We start from the raw sequence: 26,609 nt of genomic DNA, 5'->3' as shown, positions 1-26,609 counted from the left end.
AGGCCGCTCATGAATACCAGGTATGGGACAGTTACACTGCCCTAGCTAGCAGGATAATGCTCCAGAGACTGGCCATATAACCATATGATCAGCACCCAAATCTCCTCTCCCTCCTAGCTAGGACTAGGGTGGGCCAGGCAATGGCTGAAGATAGCTCAGCAGATAGCAATACCCTAGCAACTGACCATATATACATATGATAAGCACCCAAACCCCCTCTCCATCCTAGCTAGGACTAGGGTGGGCCACGCAATAGCTACAGCTGACTCAGCAGGTAGACCTCTAGGCTCCCCCAAACCCCCATCCTAGGCTCACAAGGATGGTCAGGTTAGAGACAAACTATCAAACTTGAGCTCGACTCAAACCCCAGTCCAGTAGAGTGCTAGGCTCGGATGTTTCCAGTAAGCCACCACAGCTCTGAGAGGTAATAGTGGATAATGCCATGATCAGCATTTGTTATATTTGAGAATTTGTTCAAAACAAAATGGCGATGGGACCTGTGAGCCCTTTCATAGATGTAAAAGTGAGAAAACCCACCAGTTTTACTGGGAAGTAGAAGGTTTAGACAGACTGGGCAGCAAAATTGGCTAAGGAGAATGAAACCGAGGCAGGTAGGGGCCTAGTAAAGGTAACAGTGCACCTCGTTGAGATACACAGAAGTAGCTTTGAAACACCACCATCTCAAATGAGTGATTTATCTTGAAAACAACAACTCCCTTTATTTCTTTTTAGATATATTTCTGCTCATGATCCCACTATCGCAAACAATTGGGTTTTAAGTTCCCTGAGCAAGAGCCTCCACGTTCTGAAACATCTCTCACAGGAGGGTAAGGTAAAGCATCTTGATTTTATGGAAACTGCTTTACCAATCTGCATTCTAATAAAACTTATTTTAATATTCCAAAAATAATTATGAATGGCCAGAGCATCTGGAACTTTTTTTTTCTTTGGTTGGATCATATTTTATGAATTTGGGGTCCCCCTTTTGGATGTCACAAAAGCCCTTTACAGCCAGACCAGAAATATCCTTATTATTGTACTATATCATTATTATTAGTTAAGCTACAACCCTAATTGCAAAAGCATGATGCTATACGCACTATATTGGCTTCAACAGGTAAAAATAGCCCAGTGAGGAAAGGAAATTATAAACTATGAGAAGTAATGAACAGCTAAAATAACTTTTAAAATATAATCTTTCATTAATAAACTATAAAAAGAGACCTATGTCAACCTGTTCAGCATAAAAACATTCGCTGTAATTTTGAATTTTTTTTAACTTACCAATTCAGCTACCGGATTAGGAAGATCATTCCACAACTTGGTCACAGCTGGAATAAAACTTCTAGAATACTGTGTAGTCTAGTCATTCAGCGTGAATGTTGAACCAGTCTCAGAGCAGATTTTTACCCAGATCTCATATTAATTATCTAGGATGATCATTATGAATTCTGAGTCAATACTGAAGGTATAGGACCTTTTGTTTGCAATGCCTTAACAAGCAGTTTAGAAAGTGAAGATATATGAAAGATCTAATCTAATGTTACTGTTTTTAAAATATCTAATTTTTTATTGTTTATTAATTCTCTTGTAGTTTATTTCCTAGTTTCCTTTCCTCACTTGGCCATTTTCCCTGTGGGAGCCCTTGGTTTATAGCATCTTGCTTCTCCAATTAGGGTTTTAGCCTAGCAAGTAATAAACTTAAAAATTTGCATTAAAGAAACGGCAAATGTCTGGCAATATTTATTCCAGGATTTTTACCGTTTTCATAACGGATATATTGAAGTAAAAGATGATAAAGTTAAATTTACAGTCACCTGTATTTTACTGAAATAGCCTATGGTGGAGAAAATTTTTAGAGAATTTCCGATTAAAATATTTTTTTTTAACAGTGTAACAATAATAATAATACACTGTATAAAGTCATTCAAATAAAAAAATGAACATTTTAAAAAGGATGCAATCAAAAGACAGATTCCATTTGCTTTCAGTTTATTTCTTTAAAAAAATACGTCTTTCATTTCCTTACAAGTCAACACAAAAAAGATTTTTTCTCTATAATGCCTCTGCTTGTAAGCCCACTCACTGCACTGGTTGCTAAACTAAAGTACTCCTCCCAAGACATATGTACGCACACACGCACTGCGCAGCAACAAACATTGATGAGGACCATAAAAAAATATTTACAAACATCGAAAAATAAACAAGCACAAATATATCGTCGGAAGTGAAACATATTGAAAATCTTGGCACTTTCAAAAATATGAAAATAAATAAATTAAGTTTTATATATATCTTGGGAGGAGTCTTTAGTCTCAACTCAGGCAGACAGGACCAACGAAAAAAATTCACTCTTTTGGATACAATCAAGAAGTTATTAGCCCTAGCTTAGAAGGTCAATCTCGAACCTGGGGGGGAGGGGGTAGGTTTAGAGGAAGTGGGGTAATTTGCGTACATACAAACTGACCAAAGGTCATGCGCGCGCACATGTACAAAGACACATTCAGACGAGTTGACCTTCAAATGCTTATGGCCATAGTTTTCTTTACATGTTTGACTAAACAGGAGACAATATACACAAAAAACACGCCCCTGCTTTTTCACCGTATGGAGGAATGGGGGTTAAGGGGATAGAGAGAGTGATTAACAGTTAAAAGCAAAAGGGTTTTTTTTTTTAAAAGGCTTTTTTTATTTCAGAGCTGAACAGTTCCGGTATAATACATGCGTCTGCAAGACACACCCCTTCTTTATCTTTTAACAGTCAATCCCTCAGCTCCTTCGCAGTCAAGTCATCTCCGAGAAAAAAATAAATAAGACAAGATTATTAACTTGGGAGGGAGAGGGGAGTGACTTTCCTCAGGGGGAGAGGGGGAACAAGGGGGAGGGGAGTGGTGGCGGGAAGTGCAGCAATGACGTGGCTTATTTTTTTTTTCTCTCTTTTTACAGCACCACTAGTTTGGGCCGCCATCAAAGAGATTTCTGCGAAGAGGTCGAACACTTGTCGAGGGACTGCTGGTTCGGGTGCCTCGTTCTGGCGGGCGGGGGGTTGAGCCACGGGTGGGTCAGAATGCTATCGAGGGAGGGGCGTTCGCTCGGGCGCACCTGCAGGCACCACTTGACCAGGTGTTGGCACTCATCCGTCACGGCCACTCGAAACTGGACCCTCGCGGCCACGATCTGCTCGTCGTGCTCGAAGGGGATGTCCCCGCAGACCAGGTCGTACAGGAGGATGCCCAGCGACCAGACGGTGGCCGGCATGCCCTCGTACTGGTTGTAGCGGATCCACTCCGGGGGGGAGTAGACGCGGGTGCCGTCGAAGTCCGTGTAGGTCTTCTCGGACAGGAGGGCGCCGGAGCCGAAGTCGATGAGTTTGAAAATCGGTCGGCCCTTGTTGTCGTAAGTGACCAGGAGGTTCTCGTCCTTGATGTCCCTGTGGATGACACCTGCCGCGTGGCAGTCGCGGACGATCTCAACGACCTGCGGAGGATCAGAGAGGAGAGCAATTAGGATTAAGGATTCAAAGACACCAGATCTCCCTAATCGGGTAGTTGCATCAGTCGAACTTCTAAAGTTCAAACTTACAGTAAATGGTATTATGTTGAACAAGCTGACATAAGTCCTTTTATATTTTATATATCAAATATCTGTTTTAATGTTAATATTTTATTTTATTTGTTCATTATCTATATCCTTTTTTATTTCATGATTTCCTTTCCTAACTAGGCCATTTTTCCTTGTTGGAGCCCTTGGGCTTATAGCATATTGCTTTTCCAACTAGGGTTGTAGCTTACCTAATAATAATAATGATAATAACAATAATAATAATAACAATAATAATAATACTTTACCTGTTTGAAGAGCGACCGAGCCTCTGTTTCAGGAATGACCTTGTGATCAGTGATATAGTCGTAGAGATCCTTGCAGGGCTCCGGTCGTTCGAAGACCAGGAGGTAGGAGTCCTCTCTCTCAATCCAGTCGAGGAGTTTGACCACGTTCGGCACATGGGCCACTCGAAGCAACAAGGACACTTCTCGTGGGGCGCGGCGTCCACCGACCTGCGGAGGAAGAGGAAGAAAAAAAAAATTAAAAGTTTCTGCCAACGAGAAAATCTCGACTTAAATTTAACCTAAAAAAAAAATCACTAAGAGTGACAAATAAATGTCTGATAACCTTTAATATATAAATTAACCTAGAGTAACCAAGCTCATGTCATAACATAAACCAACCTAGAGTAAGCAAGCTCATGTCATAATATAAACCAACCTAGAGTAAGCAAGCTCATGTCAAACCCTAGAGTAAGCAAACTCATGTCACAAACCAACCTAGAGTAAGCAAGCTCATGTCCCAAACCAACTTACAGTAAACAAGCTCATGTTCTAAACCAACCTAGAGTTAGCAAACTCATGTCCTAAACCAACCAAGAGTAACTAGCTCATGTCATAAACCAACCTAAAGTAAGCAAGCTCATGTCACAAACTAACCTAGAGTAAGCAAGCACTTGTCACAAACTAACCTAGAGTAAGCAAGCACTTGTCACAAACTAACCTAGAGTAAGCAAACTCTAGTCCCAAACTAACCTAGAGTAAACAAACTCTAGTCCAAAACTAACCTAGAGTAAACAAACTCATGTCCAAAACCAACCTAGAGTAATAATGGACATCAAAACTTGTTTGTTACACAATCATAAAAACACATAACCCACTACAAAATATGTTACTAGTTACATAACTAACACTTGAATACCCACGCTATTAACTAGCAAAGACTACACTTATACTAAGCTAAATAAATAAGCATTCCACTCTACGTCTTAGGAAACACTTAATAAGCACGGTGGAAAATAACCAGCAGGCAACAGCTCTTCAACTCGCCAAGACTGGATTCTGGAAGGCCAGTGCTCCCAAAAAAGACCACATTCCAGACAAGGCCTCGACGAAAGTGGACGGAGACGCCGCTACGTCCACCCCCCCCCCCAACCCTTTACCATGCCCAAGGGCACCCCACCCAAGGGAGTCCCATACACAGTAACATTCTTTTGCGTATCGAAGATACCACTTCTGTGTTAAGTCGAGATATTCCTTTTACGTAGGACTCTACTGATCATTAGGCAGTAGGTTAGAGAGAGAGAGAGAGAGAGAGAGAGAGAGAGAGAGAGAGAGAGAGAGAGAGAGAGAGAGAGAGAGAGAGAGATCTACGACTCATGAAAAATTCCTGTAGGAACTAAACCGTTTTCCAAAAATTTTACACCCAAAAGAGCACCAATACCACAGAACTTGCAAGAGATTTTGGATTACCAGAGAGAGAGAGAGAGAGAGAGAGAGAGAGAGAGAGAGAGAGAGAGAGAGAGAGAGAGATATGTTACATATAATATTAAATCCCCCTGGGGGAAGACTAGGTTATATTTTTTTGCAATATTCTCCGTACCAGGTGGTGATAAGCTACGGCCCAATGACACATTTACGTACGCACAAACACTGCCTTCAGCCATTCAGGACAAGGATAAAACCATCAAATATATGATTACAACTATATCCTCAACACCCCTAAAAAATGATTGGAATGAGATAAACTTCTCCCCCCCAAAAAGAATTCGGCAAGAAGCCTAAGGGCACAACTGTTGAGAAGAGTTCTGCGGGCGATTACTGTCCAGTTTCTACGTAGTTTCTGGAATGTATTTAAACGCCATCTGTTGGCAGCTTCCCTAAACATCATGGATTTGTCGTAATTCGGGGGATATGAATTTAATATATTGAAGATCTTAAGGAGACTAGAAAATCTTTTGATGTTAACCAATAAAAAATAGGATGATTTATTTATTTTCCTTAAAAAATTAATTATCTATTTTCCTTAAAAAAGGGATTTTGACGAAGGAAAAATCTATTTCTGGGAAGAGACCTGTGACGCCCGGTGAAAAGAAGTCCTTCTTTAACACTTTTCTAATATAAATCTTCCAAATATACTAGAGAAAGATAAAAGCATGGAATGCAGAGGTTACTACCCTCGCGCGATCACCTTGTGGGTGTCGTGTATACAACAGGGGCGTGTGAAAACCACTATTCACAGGCTGTCTTCCATTTAGATAATCCCTTCATCAAAGGGGAGGGCCGTGACAGGCCCTAGAGAACACAGTTGGACTACCCCACCGACACCTACCACGCACGCCCTCCAGGTCATCCTTCTGCAAGAACATATGGCTTGGCAAGGAAAAAAGGGGGTGGGTCCGTACAAAACAATCGGGAAGGGTTTCAGCGGGCGCCACAGGTCTCTTCCCAGAAATAGATTTTTCCTTCGTCAAAATCCCTTTTCTGGGGCGACCTGTGACGGCCGGTGAAAATGTACCAGAGAATGCCTTCCAAGCCCAATACAATAATAACATAATAAGGAGAATACAAACACCATGTAAGCCAATAATATAATACTGTAAGTAAACATAAAATTACAAACTAGCCAAAGGACATAGGGGACGTAAGGCTAAAATAATTATGAAGACAAGGAATCATCTGAGTGTCCAGTCGCAAAAGGTATCAATCTTACATGTCTAAGCATATCTAAACATTAAAGGAATGGTAAATACAATAACAGTTAAATCATAGGAATTAAACATGGTAAATAACTTAGGGCTAACGAACCACCCAGGAGAGTGGCGACGTGGTGTGAGTGGCGGGTAGGAGGGAGGAGAGAAGAGATGGAATAAAGGAATAATCAGAGATTAATGGGCAGAGATAAGACTCCCCACTGCAACCGTAGGGTATTTAAGGGCCTGTAAGTTCCTTAGATAGTGGCGTTTGAAAACCATAGGAGATTTCCAACCCGTATATTTTTTAAGGTCATCAAAGTCCATGTTCTGGAAGTAATTGATGGAGGTAGCTATTGACCGTATATCATGAGCATGGGGAAATGATTCTGGGTTAGCATGTTTAATGAAGTAGAGGATTTGTTGTCTGATACCTTGAATGGTCATAGTACCCCCTGGTTCCCTAATAAATAAGGGGCCAGACGAGCGGGTGGCAGATCTAGCTAAAAAGGCCCTGAGAGTACTGACTGGACACAGCGAAGAATCCTGGGGAAGAGAGATAATCTTCCAAGGGGACCACCTATTTTGCGGGTCCTCATTTTTAGCTAGGAAAGCTCTGTCTGGAGAAAGCAGTACTTCGCCTGTAGGGAGGAAATCTATGTTTTCCGGGTTACGTGAGAGAGCTGCTAGTTCTGAGATTCTAGCACCTGAGGCCATAGCTGTTAGAAATAGAGTCTTCCAAAGCAGAGTGATATAAGAGCAGGACTCATTGTCCGTGTCTAACGCAAGTTTGAGGACATCGTTCAGAGACCAAGAGACTTTTTATGGCCAATCCAAAGGTCGAAGCCTAGCACACGCTTTTGGAATAGATGAGAAATAGGAATCCGCCAAGTTAATGTTAAACCCAACAAGGAAGATCTTCTTCAAAGCTGACTTGATGGTGGTTATAGTGCTAGCTGCCAGGCCCTTGTCAAATGGGAACCTAAAGAACGAGATGGCTAAATTCGGAGTCATACGAGTATGATCTGAATTCTTTAGGAAATCTGCTAATTTCTTAACAGCCGAATCATATTGACGAATTGTCGAGTCCCTTTTGTCCGCTTCGATGAAGAGAACGTTTTCCGGGTCAATGTTTGCGTCTTTACGAGCTGCAAACTTCATGAAGTCCACAAAGTTAGGGTTTTGGCTATCCTTAAGGAATCTGACACAGTCTGTGTTTGGATTACTTGGGTCAGTTTGGGGAATGGAATTCGGAAGGGTCGGAGTTTCAACTCGAGGAGGAGAGGAAACCAACTGCTCTTTGGCCAGTGAGGTGCTACTAAAGCCACTGGCCCCCGGAAGGAGCGTAGTTTGTGCAATACTTTCATTAGAAGATTCACTGGTGGAAATAGGTAAATCTTCCTCCAATGGTTCCAATCCAGGGTTAATGCATCTATGTCATAAGCCTGAGGGTCCATGTTTGGTATCACATAACACGGAAGTTTGTGATTCAGCTAAGTTGCGAATAGATATACCTGGAGGCCCGAAACCAGTCTGAGTATCCACCGGAATGAAATTATGTCCAGAGACCATTCTGATTCCAGTGGTTTCGTCCTGGATAGTGAGTCCGCTATCGCATTCTGGACTCCCGCTAGGTGAGTTGCTGACAGGAACCAGTTCTTTTCTGTTGCCAAGGCGAAGATAGTGACCAGGATCTGCTTCAGGTTGGGCGACTTGGATCCTCCCCTGTTGATGCAGTGTACTACGGCTGTGCTGTCTGACACTACTCTGATGTGGGTCGACCTCGGAGGAGAGAGTCTCTTCAGGGTCAAGAACACTGCCATGGCTTCGAGAACATTGATATGGAAGTGTTTCATGGCGGGTGACCAAGAGCCCTGAAACATCTGATGTTCGTAATAACCCCCCATCCACTCAGAGACGCGTCTGTATGAATTGTCACTTGTGGAGGTGGGAATTGAAGAGGAACCGATTTGGAGAGGTTCTTCGGTTCGGACCATGACTGTAGCCTCTTTTTCAAGACAGAGGGGATCTTCGAGACCTTGTCTCTTAAAGGTACTGTGGCTCTCTTTCTCCAAACTCGATTGATGTCTTTGAGTTTGGCATTCAATAGTCGATCTATTACTGAAGTGAATTGAAGAAGGCCGAGGATTCTTTCTAAGGCTCTTCTGGACACCTGTTTGTGTTTGAGAAAATTCTTGATCTTGGAAGCTATTTCTCTTACCTTTTTGGGAGGTAGAGACAGCTTGTGCTTTGAAAGGTCCCACTGAATGCCTAACCATTCGAAGTGGTCTGATGGTAATAGGCGGGATTTTTGGAGGTTGACCCGAAATCCCAGGTTGGCGAGAAAACGAAGTACTTTCTTCGTAGCTCTGTTGCATTCCAGGGCCGACCGAGCCCAAATGAGCCAATCGTCCAGATAAGCAACGATCTGAATCCCTTGGTTCCTGAGTTGTTCTAACACTGTCTCTCCCAGTTTCGTGAATATCCTGAGTGCAATGTTGAGGCCGAAGGGCATGACTTTGAACGCAAAGGCTTTCCTGCCTAGACGGAAACCTAGGTAAGGAGAGAAGTTTCGAACTATTGGTATGTGATAATAGTCGTCGGTAAGATCGACAGAGGTGGTGACGGCCCCACGGGGAAGTAAGGTCCGTACCTGAGAGATAGTCAATATCCGGAACCTGTCGCAGAGGATGTAAGAATTTAGCTTTGACAAGTCCAGGACCACTCTCAATGCTGACGAGCCTTTCTTTGGAACTGTGAACAGGCGGCCTTGGAACTTCAGCGATTAAACCCGTTTGATTGCTTTTTTCTTGAGTAACACTGTGGTGTACTCTCTCAGTATGGTAGTGGGTTTCTGGAAGAAGGCCACTGGTGGAGGAGGAGAACCTTGTGACCATTTCCACCCCAAACCTTTGGAGACTATGCTGTGAGCCCACGGACTGAAGGTCCAATGGTCTCGAAAGTGGTAAAGTCTCCCCCCTACCGAGACTATATCATTGCGAGGGAGTGAATCTAGGTCCTTTCCCTCCTCGAGCACCCCTTGTCCTAGGTCCGCCTCGTTGACGGAACTGTCCTCTACCCCTGTAGCTACCTCTCTGGTGTCCACGAAAGGGACCTGAGGGTTCGTAGCTAGGGTTGTATGCGGGTGAGGGCATCCTAACGGGGTTGGGTTGTATACCTGGGGGAGCAGTGAGGTAGACCACCTGTTGAGGGGGATTCGGTTGTAGAGTCGACGAAACAGCGGGAGACTGTGATGACGAGTGGGTAACAGACGATTGATGGTAGTGACCTCGGTTCATCTTGTAAGGGGCAAATCTCTGTTTCTTCTTGAAGAAGGTTTGCTTTTGGCCTTCAACCTTCCTTTTGGCAGTGAGGCCCCACATCGCTTGTAAATTTTGGTTTGCTCTCGCAACGTCTTGTAGAACCTTGTTCACCTCCTCCTGAGGAAAAAGGTTCTTACCCCAGCAGGGGGAAGCTATCAGCCTGTTCGGTTCATGTCTGATCAAGGCCTCTGATAGAACGTGTTTCCTGCAACTAACCCGAGCCGAACAAAACTCGTGTAGGTCGATTTGGAAGGACAGAGACAGGTTCTTCGTGAATACCCGGAACAAGGTCTCAGTTGGATAAAGCGAGGCTAGAGACTCCACGGAGGTAATGGAGTGGAGAGACCTAGCTAACCTATTCCGTGCCTCAAACTCAGTCTTGAGATGATTTTCCGGTAATTTGGGAAGCTTCTCGGAAAACAGATTAGAGGCGCAGTCTGGGTCTAACTTCCCTACTGTGAAAGTAGAGGGGGCATCGTCCCAGATAGTAGCGGTACTCGGGATGAGCATGGAGGTGGGGTCCGTCTCTTTAAGAGCCGGCATGGCAGAACCTTCTTTGATAGCTTGAAAAGTAAGACCTGCCACTTTATCTGTAATAGGTAAGGTAATAACGGGAGAAGCTGTAAATATGGTGTAGGCTCCTTTGTGTGGGGTGAGCTTGGAATTAGTGCACCCCCAGTCCGACAACGTCCTGGCCCAGAGAGCTTTGGCCTGCTCTTTAGGAAATATTACCGTTTCCTTCGGTACCTTGTCTAACCTAACCAAGGCATGTTCTTTCAATCGGATGAAGCCGTTGAATGGGGATTCTAGTCCCGGAGGGTAAAATTCTAGGTCCTCTAGAGGGCGGGTGCCTATGCCCTCCAGAGTTATGGCACCATCTATATATGGAGCATGCAAGGCAAACCTCCAAGGGTTGTTTTTATCGAAGGGGGGTAACTTCGACGCGTCTGGTGTTGAAGGAGGAGGTATCTGAGTTCCTGAACGGATCAGATTCGTCACCATATCTTTGAGGTCTGTCATAGCTCCTTGGTTTGCCCTAGAATGTTGTTGTAGATGCTGTTGTATCTGCTCTTTCACAATATCCCTGACCCTGGCGGCGGATAAGGCGGGCTCCCGAGCCCGATCCGCTGACGAAGCCCTGGACTTAGCGGATTTCGTCTTTTTAGTAGTCACGGTTTTAGGTAAAGTAATATGAACATCAGGAACCTTTGAGGGTCCTGGAACCGGTGACACTGATAATGGCAAAGCTGAAGGCTTAAAGATACGTAGTGGCTTCACCTTGGGTCGTACATGAACGGAGGGATCCCGAGGAGAAGCCGTAGGCTTATCAAAGCCGTGAAAGGAAGCAGTAGAGGAAGGAGTGAGGGATGAAAGGGGGTCCACCAACTCATCACCACCTACCTGCTCATCCATGGGTTCGTCGTCCAGATCTAGAAAGGACGCGTCCTCCGTCAATAAAACTTCTTCCTCCGTTGGAATGGTTGCTCTAACTGCCTCAATTAACAGGGGCGCTATCTCCGGTGGAACTGCTGCAGTAGTAGAGCCCGGGAATAGGCGAGAAGCCATGTCTCCATCAAGGAGATAGGGTGCGCCAGACGGCGCATTCCTCCCAAAACCTGACACCCACGGACGGAGAGCAGCTCTTGCCTCCCGGAGAGATTCATCATCACCCTGAAAGAGGTGAGGGGATTAATGATGAAGCAATAATCGATGTAAATATATAAAGACCAATTAATTAATCGCAAAGGATATTAACAGGAACAAACTAGAACCAACTTACATCCTCGCTCAGGAGTAGGGATGACAGCTCGTAGCAGAGCGAGCATGACTCCGGGAACCATACCATGTAGGGGGCTTGTCCGTGTTCCCGAGAGAAGGATATGGCGCAATGTGCATGGGACCGGCATAGATCATGGCCCAGGGGATCAGTAAAGGCAGCGGAGCAGCCCTTGGCAGCGCAGCGGACTTTCTGTAAAAGAAAGAAGACATAAGTTTGGATGTTCCTTGAGACTCTGGTCAGTGAACAGATGAATCAACAGAAACAAATAAATTTAATTATGTGTGAGTAATATGTTAGCTAACAAATTAATATATTAACAACCAGTAACCACGTAACATGTAACTATAAACCTCATCGGTAAAAAAATGTTAACTCCGGTTCTGATCGTCTGATTGATCTCTGTTTGTACCAGAGATCCGGTGACAAAGGTCTGTCATCGTGAAATCGTGAACCTCAGCGGTAAGATAATATTAACCTCAATGCTGAACGTCTGTGTTATCTCCAGTGAAGCCGGAGATTCGATGAAAAAAGGACCGTAATAATGTAATTGTGATTAATCATGACAAAGGTTCGTGTGCAAAAGGCGGCAGCCGGAGTCTGAGTGCCGGATTTCACCGTTGCACTCCAAATATCTGACTAGTTCTCACCCAATGAGTATCCATTATAGCGGAGTATAACTCAAGGCGGAGCTACGGGTGTCGGCATAAAGCGATCCCAAAATAATGCCTCATACACTAACGGAACCTATTAATAGTGCTAGCTATATTAACAGTAACCACATCAATAAAACGTGAATATCATCAAACGTAATACAGTATCATCAACCCGGAGAAGAAGAGGAGGCAGGAATAACTCGTGATCGTATAAAACGGAAAACGGGAAATCCACCTCCCCTACTCGAGCTTAATAAAGAAAATGAGAGAAAGGGTAACTCGTAACTGTAGTACAGTGAGCCCTCGCTACTTCGCGGTTCGACCATCGCGGATTCACCACTTCGCGGATTTTTTTCATAACGCATGTATATACAAAAATCGCGGATTTTCCGGTAATTTCGAAAATACCGCGATGTGACCGATGGTGCGAGATTGGAGAAAGTAAGGAAAATTGAATCATGATTGATTTTCAATATAAATGAAACTTTGAGGAGCAACAAAGATATCATTTGTTAGAGAGATAGAGAGAGGTAAGGAATGGGAGGTAGTGAAAAGTAGCCCACAGAGAGAGAGAGAGAGAGAGAGAGAGAGAGAGAGAGAGAGAGAGAGAGAGAGAGAGAGAGAGAAAGAGAGAGAGAAAGAGAAAGAGAGAGAGAGTGTGTGTGTGTGTGTGTTGTTTTAAATGTAACAAACAAAAAAAATTTGATAGGTTATAACACATTGGTGCTTATGTAACATCAACTGTATACTGTAGACGGTTTGAATAAGTTAAGAAATGGTATAAACGATACTTTGTTAGTGTATTCGTACACTCTCAAGAGCGGCAGCTAGACGTCAGCTGATCTAATCACAGCCAAAAGTAAAACAAAAAGAAGTCAACAATACTCGATTTTTAAAACACACCCGAAATTTAAAAACAAAAGTAGACGCTTTCTTAATGTGCAATTAACTATTTAAAGAGTAGCAATTTTCCAGAATAAAATTATGTTTCCCAAAAAATAGTGGTTTGCTGATGAAATCGGATGCCGTATTTTTAGCAACGATTGAAATGGATGTAAACTCGGCATAATTTTTTCGTTTCGTATTTAATTGACACTAAGACAACTAATTTTAGTTTCTTCATCTATATCCAAGTATTGTATAACACGAAGAGAGAGAGAGAGAGAGAGAGAGAGAGAGAGAGAGAGAGAGAGAGAGAGAGAGAGAGAGAGAGAGAGAATGAATCAGCTGTTGTAATGGAATGCCGTGTTTTTGTTTCGTGAGAATTTCATCGCCACGACTATAACAACAACATATTGTACTGAACTTTACAGTATCATACAGACTACTGTAATATGATAAAGTAAAATATTTGTAATAACCTATTTTATAAGAAATGGGGCTTTCTTTTTTGTTTAAAATTTACATTTACGTACGTAAAACAACTCTCTCTCTCTCTCTCTCTCTCTCTCTCTCTCTCTCTCTCTCTCTCTCTTTCGTAAATTGTTTTCCTGCTTTGCTACGTATGTATGATTTTATATAGATACGGTAAATTATATTTGTAATAACATATTTTCTAAAAGCTTTTACTGTAATATCATTATTTATCACTTTCATCATGCGCGTTAAATGACTTCGTTTGTTTAATGAGCGTACTTTATGACGCCGTCGTTTCAGGCGATAAAGAAAAACATTTCATTTGGAAGTCCTAAGAAAAATTAAGTAAAACATTGGTAGGTAATAACAAAATCAACATACTGTACAGTACTGAATAATCAATATAATCGATGCAAAAACTAACCTATACACAGATGTGTAAATGCGTTTGTTTCTTCATTATGATCAGAGAAACGTAAACAAAACATTGGTTGCCATTTTTCATCGTGCTTTTTGGCGTGTTTAGGAAACGCATGATATAAAATCGCCTTTAATATTTGTGCCTGTTTTAGTTTAGGGTACTGTAGTACAGTACATGCATTAAGTGTTCTGTACATTAAAGGGTAGTTTGTTAACAGTACTACGTACAAGGGAAGGTTTTAAAAGTCTGAATATACATGTTAAATAAATAGGTAAATATGGTGTCACTACTTCGCGGATTTTCACCTATCGCGGTCGGGTCTGGAACCTATCTACCACGATAAACGAGGGTTCACTGTAACAGAAAACGAGCACTCTATGCTCACGCTCTCATGGTTACATAATAAAGAACCAAAATCACACAATAATATAAGAATAATGATAAAATTGTAATAACCAAGAACGAAGAATAACGACAACGTAACAAATAAACAAAGATATAGTCTAAAACGAGCACCTTCCTGAGGCGTGTACATAACTATAACAAAGACCAGATCGATATTCTTCGTTGGTCCAAATTGGACTTGCTAGCAAATAATTACCATAGTAAAAACAATAATAAATAATGATAATAAAATTTGTCATAAAATTATATTTTCATAATAAAATAAATTTTTGAATATACTTACCCGCTGGTTATATAATAGCCTAAGTCCCCAACGCCTCGGCAGAAAATTCAAAATCTCTTGCGCAGCTTAGTGCATATAAGCCAGGTGTACCCCAGCGCCCTCGCGGTACCCCAGGTAGAACTATGCTCAACCAATTCAGATTTTCCATGCCCCATGGTCTCTAGAGGGGAGGAGGGTGGGTCTAAATCTTATATAACCAGCGGGTAAGTATATTCAAAAATTTATTTTATTATGAAAATATCATTTTTAAATATAAAACTTACCCGCTGGTTACATAATAGCAGATTGACACCCATTGGTGGCGGGTCAGAGACAGCTGCATAATTGGAAATTCACTTAAACAACTTAAGTGGTTCTAACCTGATAAGGAAGCCGACAGCAATGCTCTGCCTCATTTTGTCTGCTATCCTTAGGAGATCCAGTGATCCACTCGGGGCTGATGATCTCTAGGAGCTGTCAAACGGTACAACCACCTATAACATGATAGGACGTCAACTAATACCCTTGTTCCGGGCGCTCTCTAGGAACAAAATGACCACCTGACTAGGTCAAAGATTGCTGAAGATTGCCGACCAATCTTCACGTACAATCATAAAAATATATATAACAGTTCCAAGAGAAGAACAGGGGTACTAGGAATTTAGGGAAATGTAGTGGAGAATGTTTCACCTACTACTGCACTCGTTGCAAGTGATCCCAAAACGTAGACGTCTTCATAGAGACTGGACACGGTAAAAGTAAAGCAAGACGAATACAGGATTACCCCTTCACAAGACTGTATACGTGATGCTTGCATAGAACAGTATAGTTTAAAAATTACAGAAGTTTCTACAGCTCTAACTTCGTGAGTCTTTACTCTTTCAACGTCTTATGATCTGTCACCCAACCATGTGGAAGAACCTTTGTAATCAAAGTCTATACGAGATGACAGAATGTTTAGACATGGATAGCGCAGGCTTCTTGACCATGCACCTAAGAGTTATGAAAAGACTCATAACTTCTTTGTTCTTGTCCCAATAAAACTTCGTTTTAATCGGGCAAAAAACTCTTCTCAGCCCATCACAAACCAAATTCGAGAGAATAGTGATCCCGAAAATTTTAGGCTATGGATGAGAAAGATGTTTATTAATAACCAAGAATCCAGATTGCAAGGTACCTATGGCTTAACCAATGTGAAGTCCATGTTCTTGCTAAAAGAGTGAACTTCACTGACTCTCAACTATGGTAGACTTACTCAGAAAGTCTCCAAAGTTAGGCCTTAAAAAAGAAACCAAGTGTAAAGGGTCGGATCTGTCACTACCGCGAAGCTCCAGAAACGAACCCTGAATTTCAGGCTGGAGCATCTTGCTGATGCCTCCAAGTCCTCTCAAATGATCTGAGATGATCTATAAAGTCTCTATTTGATAAATCCAATCTTCTGCATCTGAAGACAGATGCCCACATACTCCCGTACCCTTTGATGGTCGAGGAGGGAAGAAAATGTGTTTTCTTCTAAGGTCTAAGAAAAAATAGGCCACTTGTGTTAGAGTTACCTAATGAAGAGCTGGCTCTAGCTCTACACCACTCCATAAAGCACTCTAATTGGGTTGGAAAACCTTGAGTCAAAAGTCCTTTGTACAAGCGAAAGCCTCAGCTGTCTCCTTCGAACAACCCTCTAGATCTTAGGGGTTTTCCGAAATACTGGAGGCAGCTAGACCTAAAGCTTGATGGTTTAACATAAAACGTTCGTGATCCCGACACGGGGAAAAGGACTAAAGACATGCTTCCAGCATGCACCCAGCATGGTCCCAGCATGAGTCCAGAACGGTTCCAGTATGCTGCCTACACTCAACATGTCGTGAGAGAGAATCGGAATCTAGAACCGCCTCCCAAAACTCATCCATATCGGTCGCAAGAAACCGATATTAAAGCTAGGCGTTGAAAAGAAGCGTCAACCACGTGAACCTCATGCTGTGAGGTTAAGACCTGATTCGTGTGGAATCAGCAAGTGTTCAACAAACTTAAAGCCAAAGCTTGACAAGAGGGAGCGTTAGCTGCGAGGCCAGAGAGACGCGAAGGAGAGACAATAATCTGGTTAAACTGCTGTGAGAACAAGACTTGACTGTATGCGTCTAGCATGCGACCATAAAATCGCATGTGGTTGCATTTCCGTAAGGTGTCAGTGTGCTATATGCGTTCACCTTGTCATGTGGGTACAGTGCTGTGTGTGTGCCCGGCTTGTTGTAAATCTACAGCGTGCAGTGTGGAGGCGACAGCATCGCGTCCGGTCATTGACGGAAAGACGGAACTGATAGCCGAGAGTTGTCCACGTGTGGGATGCGTACGGATGAGTGATAGTCACGCGTCCCGCAGACCGCGAAAAAGGGACAACTTGTTGAAAGGATCAACTTTGACTGTTAGCGGCCAGCATACGACCAGACTGGTGTCTGCATCTGGGACTGTGTGAGGGAGAGACCAGAACTTGCGTCTGTGTCTGCACGACGTCTGCCATAAGAGAGAGACCAGACTGCTACAAGCACCCGTTCTAATGCTTCTCATAACACGAGCATATTTCTGCAAGGAAGCGTTACTAAGCATAGGAGAACTATGCCTTCTGACACTAATCGGAAAACCATTTCTTTGATCTATGGTAGTCCTTAGACTATTTAGAAGTGCGCCAACTCAAGCGTGGGCGAAGGCCGGGAGAGAGCATCAATCATAGTCCTGAGAGCGACCTGGGAGAGTCCCTATGACATTTCAAGCGCGCCTTGTGCGCGAACTGAACGTATCCAATGCTGTGAGATACCGTCAACAGTAGTCGCTAGACCTCAGAAGAAAGTAATAGACCTTTCTCCAAACTGGGGAAGGAGAAGAAGTGTGAACAGAAGCAAACTGAGCACCTTTTCCCCCGAAGAACTATGTGTCTTACAAGAGTCAGGTGCTGACACGTCGCCTTCTTCTGAAAAGGAAAAACTTCCGGCGAACGTTAGATACTGCAGGATAAGTTAAAAGAAAAACATACGACTCCTGAAAGGTCTTGGACAAATCGATTGGTGACTACCAATTCTAGGTTATGGGTCCTTCGATGAGGACAAAGTCCTTCCTCCCTGAAAGTGAGTCAGAATCCAGAGGAAGAGCTAGGATTGTATGTGACTTGTCTGACTTCCGCTTCTCTCGCGGAAGAAAAAACACACTCAATTGCTTCCTGTTCACGCATCAAAACCCGACTGCTGTGAAGGTAAGTTCTGTTCGCGTGCATACATGACGAGTAATTACCTAGTCTGGTAGACAGGGAAAACGTAGAATGTTATTCTCGTCAGGAAACTGCATTCTAATATGCAGTAAAGTTACAAGATCCATGATACCATGACGATGACGATCTGATCGCTTCAAGACCTTCCAGCTCCGCTCTTTTCAAGATACTATGTCACATGGTTGTGATGTCATAGCTCGCCAATCATAAGCGAAGAAAAGAACATTACCTCATCATTCCAAAGTGGAGAGAGACCGTCTTGGACTGCATCAACAATATTGCTTGGCGGAACAGACGTTTAATGCACAAGGTCCACGAAGAACCTCAGCCTACCGACCTTCCTTCTCAGAAGGTAAGTTAGAGATATAGGACTAGGGGCAAGGTGAAAACGAACAAACACCTCCTCCAGAGCACTGTGCTATGTTAACAAGTCACTAACAAGAGCGGTTTAAAAACATAGAACATTAAATCATAAAAGATCTGCCCGTGGTGGGAGATATACTTTAACGTTCTATTCTCATAAAGGCCTTAATGCCCTTTCTGTTGTAGCAGCTGCAAGCGCTGTATCATCTCTACAGGAAGCTTCGTTATTTTCCTGAGAATGATTTAATGTTAATTCACTACTTTATTTTACCATTAATTTACTAGGCCATCGTTCCCTTTGGGTTAAAGCATCTTGCTTTCCCAAATAGGGTTGTGGCTGGCTTTTAATATAAATGAAATAAAATAAATAGCGACACCAACAACTCAACTAGCGAAAACTCTGAAGTTGAAACGAGGAGCAGCAGGTAAAAAATATGAGGGAAACTCTTTAGAAAAATTCTCATGAGTTTCTGAAAGTTATTCCCTTCCTTTAACAATCTCTATCCTAGGAAGAGAAGTCTTGATTCTTAGGAATCCACTCCTTGTGATTCTGAATTCGGACCTCAATACTTAGAGGTTTAATTCTAGTTCTCACACCCAAGAGTTAGCCCAGCAGGCCTTGGACCGAGAATATAAAATCTTTCTAGTTAAGATTTATTTCTTAATATAGCGCCTGGAGCAACAATAACTGACCACTAGACGTTCATGGTCAGGTAGACATCAAAGTCTATAGTCATAGGTAGCGAAGCGACCACCCCGACGCTGAAGCGTCCACACTGATGCTGAAAAGTCCACACTGATGCTGAAGCGCCCACACTAGCGCTGAAGCGCCCACACTAGCGCTGAAGCGTCCACACTGACGCTGAAGCGTCCACACTGACGCTGAAGCGTCCACACTGGTGCTGAAGCGTCCATACTGACGCTGAAGTGTCCATACTGACACTGAAAGCGTCTACACTGACGCAGAAGCGTCTACACTGACGCAGAAGCATCAACACTGACGCTGAAGCGTCCACACTGACGTGGCGCTTCGCTCCATTCCTTCGACGTTCCGTTTCCGTTGCCACACCGTTCCAATGACGCTTCGCCGGCTCTGCTGCCTGGTGAACGTCGCCGCGTCTGTATAGACTAATACTAGGTGCTATGATCCGTTGGTTTGCATCGAGCATTCTAAGTAAAGCATCCACTTTCCCCCACCATTGAACATTGCGGTAGGTAGGCTGCCTGTGCGACAACGAGTTCTCACCGTTAAAGACACGACGCCTGTGCGTCCGTGTCAAAGACCGGAATCGAGACACCCAACCGCACTGTTAACGGCAGGCAGAAAAGACAGCAAATCCATAGTGCTAGCCACTGTCGAGAGACGACACCCAACATGTGGGGTGGCGGCACTGCGTCTGCGCTGCATGAAACGTAATACTGTACACGCAAAACGAATCTAATTTTGTTTTCAGCTTAGCGCCTTTGAAAACACTAACACCTCGCTTTATCTATAGCGAGGGTGAGCGTTCTGGTGGTCGACAGAAAACACTCGAGAGGACTTCATTTCGGGTCTAAAAGATTGTAACGCCTGGTTACCCTCTCGATTCCTTTCGCCGTTTGACTCAACCTCTCCCATGGGTCCGGGAGCTCGATAGAGGTCTAAGGCTAGGATAACGACAGGTCCGAATAGAAGCACTCTCCACTGAATAATATTCACTGCACAATTTATCATTAAAAAATTTGCACTTTACTCTTTGGCACAAAGATAGTTTCATAATTACCTGAAAGACGAAGTATACACTCTCTCAAAGGAAATGAACTCCGTAGGGAGAGACTTATAATTCTGTCACTGGACAATTGTTTGAATGGGAAAGCAACCCATATAAATGTAACAAAATATCAAATATCAAAAATTACCTTAATAGATATAATATTTATACATTAAAATAAACCCTTAAATTAAGGGGTTCCAATAAAAGATGAATCATCACTAGCATCATTGGAACATCTACAAATAATATACAAACAATTTAGTATTCCGAAAACCACCAAAGCAACAACGATACATAGAATCGTGCGCTACGACGAATGTAAAGAATACTGCATCGTATAAAATAAACTGAAGTGTAACTTCCTTTAATCTCTGACTAATCACTTGTGAAAACACCGAGCAAAACAATTTACGACTTGGCGGGCAAGTCCAAAACAGAAGGATGACCTGGAGGGCGTGCATGGTAGGTGTCAGTGGGGTAGTCCAACTGTGTTCTCTAGGGCCTGTCACGGCCCTCCCCTTTGATGAAGGGATTATCTAAATGGAAGACAGCCTGTGAATAGTGGTTTTCACACACCCCTGTTGTATACACGACACCCACAAGGTGATCGCGCGAGGGTAGTAACCTCTGCATTCCATGCTTTTATCTTTCTCTAGTATATTTGGAAGATCTATATTAGAAAAGTGAAAAGAAGGACTTCTTTGCACCGTCTGTCACAGGTCGCCCCAGAAATTATTTATTTATTTTCCTTAAAAAATTATTTATTTTCCTTAAAAAAAATATGTTTTATTTTTTTTTCCTTAAGGGAAAACACCACTTTTTAAATTCTTTCCAGCCCAAAGACGTAAGAACAACAGGTGGTGTCGTGGTGAGCAATGCCTTACGCATCACTTGCGACCGTTGTTAAGCGGGCCGTGAAGAAGCTTGGAAATGAGTGTCCTTTAGACCAGACACTTAATTAAGGGTTATGAACTATTGCTCATGGCAGCTGGGCTTTACTCTAAAAGAGGAAAACCAAGTTTAAAGTACGAGAAATGGATCTGTGACTATTTCAGAAACACAGACAGAAAATTACATTAAATGATAGTAGCACTATTATTATTACTATTGTTTATAGTAGCACTATTACTACTACTCGCTAAGCTACAAACCTAGTTGGAAAACCAGGAAGCTATAAGCCCCATTGCTCCAACGGGGAAAAATACCACAGTGAGGAAAGGATATATGGAAAAACTGTTGCATGAAATTTCCAAATGAACTTTGCCTAAGATAACAGAACCCAAAACCTTAAAAAAATCAGAAATAAAAACCGAATTATTTACATTTTAACGTATAAAGAAATAAAACTATTGCATGAAATTTCCAAACAAACTTTACCTATAACACCAGAACTCAAAACCTTCAATAAATCAGAAATAAAAACCAAACTATTGCTATTTTAACGTATACAGATGACCCACACTGATTTATACTATTTAATGGAGTCCAAATTCCAAAAGGATAATTGGTGTAGGCCTACCCAAGAGGCGGCAACTGTGAAGTCTGCTCGGGGAACAGACATTAATTCGCACGTTCTTAGTTTTAACATCAGTCACAAGTTAACTGTTTACTAAAAAAACATTGTATTAAGTTGAGGTTAAATAGGTTTAGAAATGCTTAAAAAATATTATAAGTCAAGGAAATTCTATAAAATAATTGTTTTTATAGAGGGAAATAACTGAAAATTAAAAAGTTATGCTTATGTAAACAACAGTTATATGGAATGTCTACTTGGAATTTCGTGGGGAGAGAGAGAGAGAGAGAGAGAGAGAGAGAGAGAGAGAGAGAGAGACAAATGTTAGAAACAATCCCTATACCAAGATATGTAATCTATCCCCCACCCCAATTTAACCCCCACCCGTCTTGCTCCCCCTACAATCTCTGTATTCTTGAAGACCTCTTGGTATGCAGGCAGTACACAGGACCCGAAGACTTGCGGGCACAAGGGCCTAACCATGACTCCCGCAGCCAAGGGAATACCGACCAGTTCACCGACACTAGCCACGGCGGCGCACCTCGGGAATACGCCCGTGAAAAGGGGCAGCGGAGCGCGCCCTTAAACTTTTGGGCGCAAAAAGGGGCCGCTCACCGTATTTGGAGCACCCACGGACCACCCCTCACCCTCTCCCAGTTGTAACATTCACATACTTGACAACCACTACTGGACAACTCTCTCTCTCTCTTTCGTATGGGCCGTGCATTGAAAATTTGATAACTTAGACATTTTCCTTATCTTTTCATACTACATTATGTCTAATAACTGGGAAAAAAAGAGGGGGTATATTAGAAATAGGATCCCGTCCACACCATACTAATAGAGTATATGTACCAGAAGAGAGAGAGAGAGAGAGAGAGAGAGAGAGAGAGAGAGAGAGAGAGAGAGAGGAGAGAGAGAGAGAGAGAGAGAGAGAGAATTCTCCAAGCTTCAAGTTACAGGATATAAACAAATTACCTATAAAATTATCTATAAAAATGCAGATGAGACAGACAGAGAGAGAGAGAGAGAGAGAGAGAGAGAGAGAGATTCTCCAAACTTCAAGTTATAGTATATAAACAAATTACCTATAAAATTATCCTTAAATACAGGTGAGAGAGAGAGAGAGAGAGAGAGAGAGAGAGAGAGAGAGACCAATTGTCTGTTTACAGTTAATCTTACGAGCCAATTTAATCATAGTTGCAAGAGACATCCCATAGAAAGGAGAGACTAGCAAGAATGTAGGGTTGAAATTTCAGCCTCCTCCTTTTGCAACACTATGATTGACCACATACTTCCCTCCTTCTTGCATCTATGCAATAATCCCTTCTTGAGGTTTACTTTCTTTTCACGTTCCGTGTGGAAGAGGCATAGTGGAAACCAGATAAAAAAAAAATTACGACTAGTAGTATTTCACTAATGATTAAAAATAGTTACTAGTACTCGTGCTAGGATAATACAGAGTTGTGTGTGTGGCTAATACAGAGTTTTGTGTGTATGTGGCTAATACAGTTGAGTGTGTGTGTGGCTAATACAGAGTTGCGTGTGTGTGTGGCTAATAGAGTTGTGTGTGTGTGTGGCTAATAGAGTTATGTGTGTGTGTGTGTGTGGCTAATACAGAGTTGTGTGTGTTTGTGGCTAATACAGAGTTGTGTGTGTTTGTGGCTAATACAGAGTTGTGTGTGTTTGTGGCTAATACAGAGTTGTGTGTGTGTGGCTAATACAGTTTTGTGTGTACGTGGCTAATACAGTTGAGTGTGTGTGTGTGGCTAATACAGAGTTGAGCATGTGTGCATGTAGCTAATACAGGTGTGTGTGTGTGTGTGTGTGTGTGTATGGAGCTAATAGAGAAGTGTGAGTGTATGTGATTAATACAGAGTTGTGTGTGGTTAATATAGTTGTGTGTATATGTGGCCAATAAAGAGAGAGAGAGAGAGAGAGAGAGAGAGAGAGAGAGAGAGAGAGAGAGAGAGAGAGAGAGATTCTCCAAGTTTCAAGTTACAGTAATTATAAACAAAACACCTATAAAAATGTCTTTAAATAAATCAATCAAGCGAACAAGAATCACCATTAAGGTAATTATCAATAGGGAACATCTCGCTAGCGGACCCAAGAGACTATGGGTGTGTGGTTGGATAATCAAAATATCTGAATAAGCCTAAAGGCCTACTACCCCATGTGCGAGTGTAAATACTCTCCCTCCCCCCCCTCTCTCTCTTCTCTCCCTCTCTCTACTCAACCTTTTCCCTCTCTCCTTCCTCCTTATATCAGGTTTCACCATCAGTTAATCTATTTTTTCCTAACCCCGGACATTTTACCTTGGGTGAAGGTAGAGATAGAAAACGTTAAGTAGTGAAAAGCTTTCATAAGCCAAACATAAAAATAATAAAAGAAAAAAATATTTAAGGGATTTTGACAAAGGAAAAATCTATTTCTGGGGAGAGACCTGTGACGCCCAGTGAAAAAGTCCTTCTTTCTACTTTTTCTGATATAAATCTTCCAAATATATCAGAGAAAATTAAAAGCATGGAATGCAGAGGTTACAACCCTCGCGCGAGCACTTCGTGAGTGTCGTGTATACATCAGGGGCATGTGAAAACCACTATTCACAGGCTGTCTTCCATTTAGATAACTCCTCCATCAAAGGGAAGGGCCGTAACAAAGACCCCAGAAACCACACTTGGGCCACGCCATGTCACCCACACGAACGCCTTCTAGGTCATCTTTCTGCAAGATCATATGGCTTGGCAAGGAAAGGGTGGGTCCGTACAAAAATAACCGGGAAGGGTTTCACCGGGCGTCACAGGTCTCTCCCCAGAAATAGATTTTTCCTTCGTCAAAATCCCTTTTCTGGGTCGACCTGTGACGGCCGGTGAAAATGTACAAGAGAATGCCTTCCAAGCCCAATAAAGTAATAACATAATGAGGAGAATACAATCACCATGTACGACAATAATATGATATAATAAAGTAAATAACCGTCCAATTACCAACTAGCCAAATGACATAGGGAACGTAAGGCTAAATAATTATGACGACAAGGAACCAACTGAGTGTCGAATCGAAAAAGGCATCAAACCTTACAAGTCTAAGCATATCTGAACATTAAAGGAACGGTAACTACAATAACAGTTAAACCATAGGAATTAAACATGGCAAATATCATAGGGCTAACGAACTACCCAGGAGAGTGGCGACGTGGTGTGAGTGGCGGGTACGAGGGAGAAGAGAAGAGATGGAAGAAAGGAAGAAGAAGAGATTAATGGGGAGGGATAAGGCTCCCCGCTGCCATCGTCAGGTATTTAAGGGCCTGTAAGATCTTTAGATAGTGGCGTTTGACAACCATAGGGGATTTCCAACCCGTATATTTTTTAAAATCATCAAAGTCCCTGTTCTGGAAGTCATTGTTGGAGGTATCTACTGTCCGTATATCATGAGCCTGGGGAAATGATTCCGGATTAGTATGTTTAATGAAGTAGAGGATTTGTTGCCTGATACCGTGAATGGAAATAGTACCTCCTTGTTCCCTGATAACCAAGGGGCCAGACGGGCGGGTGGCAGTTCTAGCTAAAAAGGCTTTGAGAGTAGTGACTGTACACAGAGAAAAGATCCTGGGGAAGAAGAATAACCTTCCGAGGGGAGCACCTATTTTGCGGATCCTCATTTTTTAGCTAGGAAAGCTTTGTCTGGAAAAGGGAATACTTCGGCTGAAGGGAGGAAATCTATGTTTTCCGGGTTTCGGGAGAGAGCTGCTAGTTCTGATGTTCCATCACCTGAGGCCATTGCCGTTAGAAATAAAGTCTTCCTAATAAGAGTGATATAAGAGCAGGATTCATTGTCCGTGTCCGTCGCAAGTTTGAGAACACCGTTCAGAGATCAAAAGTCCTTTTATGGCCGAACCGAAGGTCGAAGCCTAGCACAGGTTTTTGGAATTGATGAGAAATAGGAATCAGCTAGGTTAATGTTGAACCCAACAAGGAGAGCTTCTTCAAAGCTGATTTGATGGTGGTTAAAGTGCTAACTGTTAGGCCTTTGTCAAATAGGAACCTCAAGAAAGAGATGGCTAAATTCGGGGACATACGAGTATGGTCTGAACTCTTAGGGAATCTGCTAGTTGTTAACGGCCGAATCCTATTGACGAATTGTCGAGTCCCTTTTGTCCGATTTGATGAAGAGATCGTTTTCCGGTTCAATGTTCGCGTCTCTACGAGCTGCAAACTTCCTGTAGTCCACAAAATTAGAGTTTTGGCTATCCTTGAGTAATCTGACACAGTGAGTTTGGATTACTTGGGTCAGTTTGAGAAACGGGATCCGGATGGGACGGAGTTTCAACTCGAGGAGGAGAGGAAACCAACTGTTCTTGGCCAGTGAGGTGGTACTAAAGCCACTGCGCAACGGAAGGAGCGTAGTTTGTGTAAAAGTTTCTTTAGAAGATTCACTGGGGGAAATAGGGAAATCTTCTTCTAATGGTTCCCATCCCGGGGTAATGCGTCCATGGCATAAGCCCGAGGGTCCAGGGTTGGGGTCACATAACAAGGAAGTTTGTGATTCATCTGAGTTGCGAATATATCTACCTGGAGGCCCGGAACCAGCCTGAGTATCACCGGAATGAAATTATGCCTAGAGACCATTCTGACTCCAGTGGATTCGTCCTGGATAGTGAGTCCGCTCTCACATTCTGGCCTCCCGCTAGGTGAGTTGCTGACAGGAACCAGTTCTGTTCTGTTGCCCAGGCAAAGATAGTGACCAGGATCTGATTCAGGTTGGGTGACTTAGATCCTCCCCTGTTGACGTAGTGTACTACGTCTGTGCTGTCTGACACTACTCTGATGTGGGTCGACCTCGGAGGAGAGTCTCTTTCCAGGGTCAAGAACACTGCCATGGCTTCGAGAACATTGATATGGGACTGTTTCATGGCGGGTGACCAAGAGCCCTGAAACATCTGATGTTCGGAGTAATCCCCCCATCCACTTAGAGACGCGGCTGTATGGAATGTCACATGTGGAGGTGGG

The 26,609-nt window shown here is 42.8% G+C and overlaps 1 protein-coding gene across 3 annotated transcripts in view; it reads right to left on the bottom strand.

Moving 5' to 3' along the window:
- Positions 1-1,975: 1,975 nt before the first annotated feature.
- The window catches only part of LOC137637319 (rab-like protein 6), a 235,033-nt gene continuing 210,399 nt past the window's right edge, over positions 1,976-26,609 (bottom strand). For all 3 annotated transcript variants that reach the window (XM_068369567.1, XM_068369572.1, XM_068369563.1), the window contains exons 10-11: positions 3,849-4,055; positions 1,976-3,477 (exon numbers count right to left, since the gene is read on the bottom strand). In XM_068369567.1, coding sequence (XP_068225668.1) covers positions 2,968-3,477; positions 3,849-4,055 — 717 coding nt within the window. In that variant the 3' untranslated portion in view covers positions 1,976-2,967. The remainder of the gene's footprint in view (positions 3,478-3,848; positions 4,056-26,609) is intronic.

The sequence above is a fragment of the Palaemon carinicauda genome, chromosome 3 (assembly GCF_036898095.1).
Source record: "Palaemon carinicauda isolate YSFRI2023 chromosome 3, ASM3689809v2, whole genome shotgun sequence".
Lineage (NCBI taxonomy): Eukaryota > Metazoa > Arthropoda > Malacostraca > Decapoda > Palaemonidae > Palaemon > Palaemon carinicauda.
The sequence above is the reverse complement of the archived record's forward strand: the minus strand, read 5'-3'. Positions and strand labels throughout refer to the sequence as shown.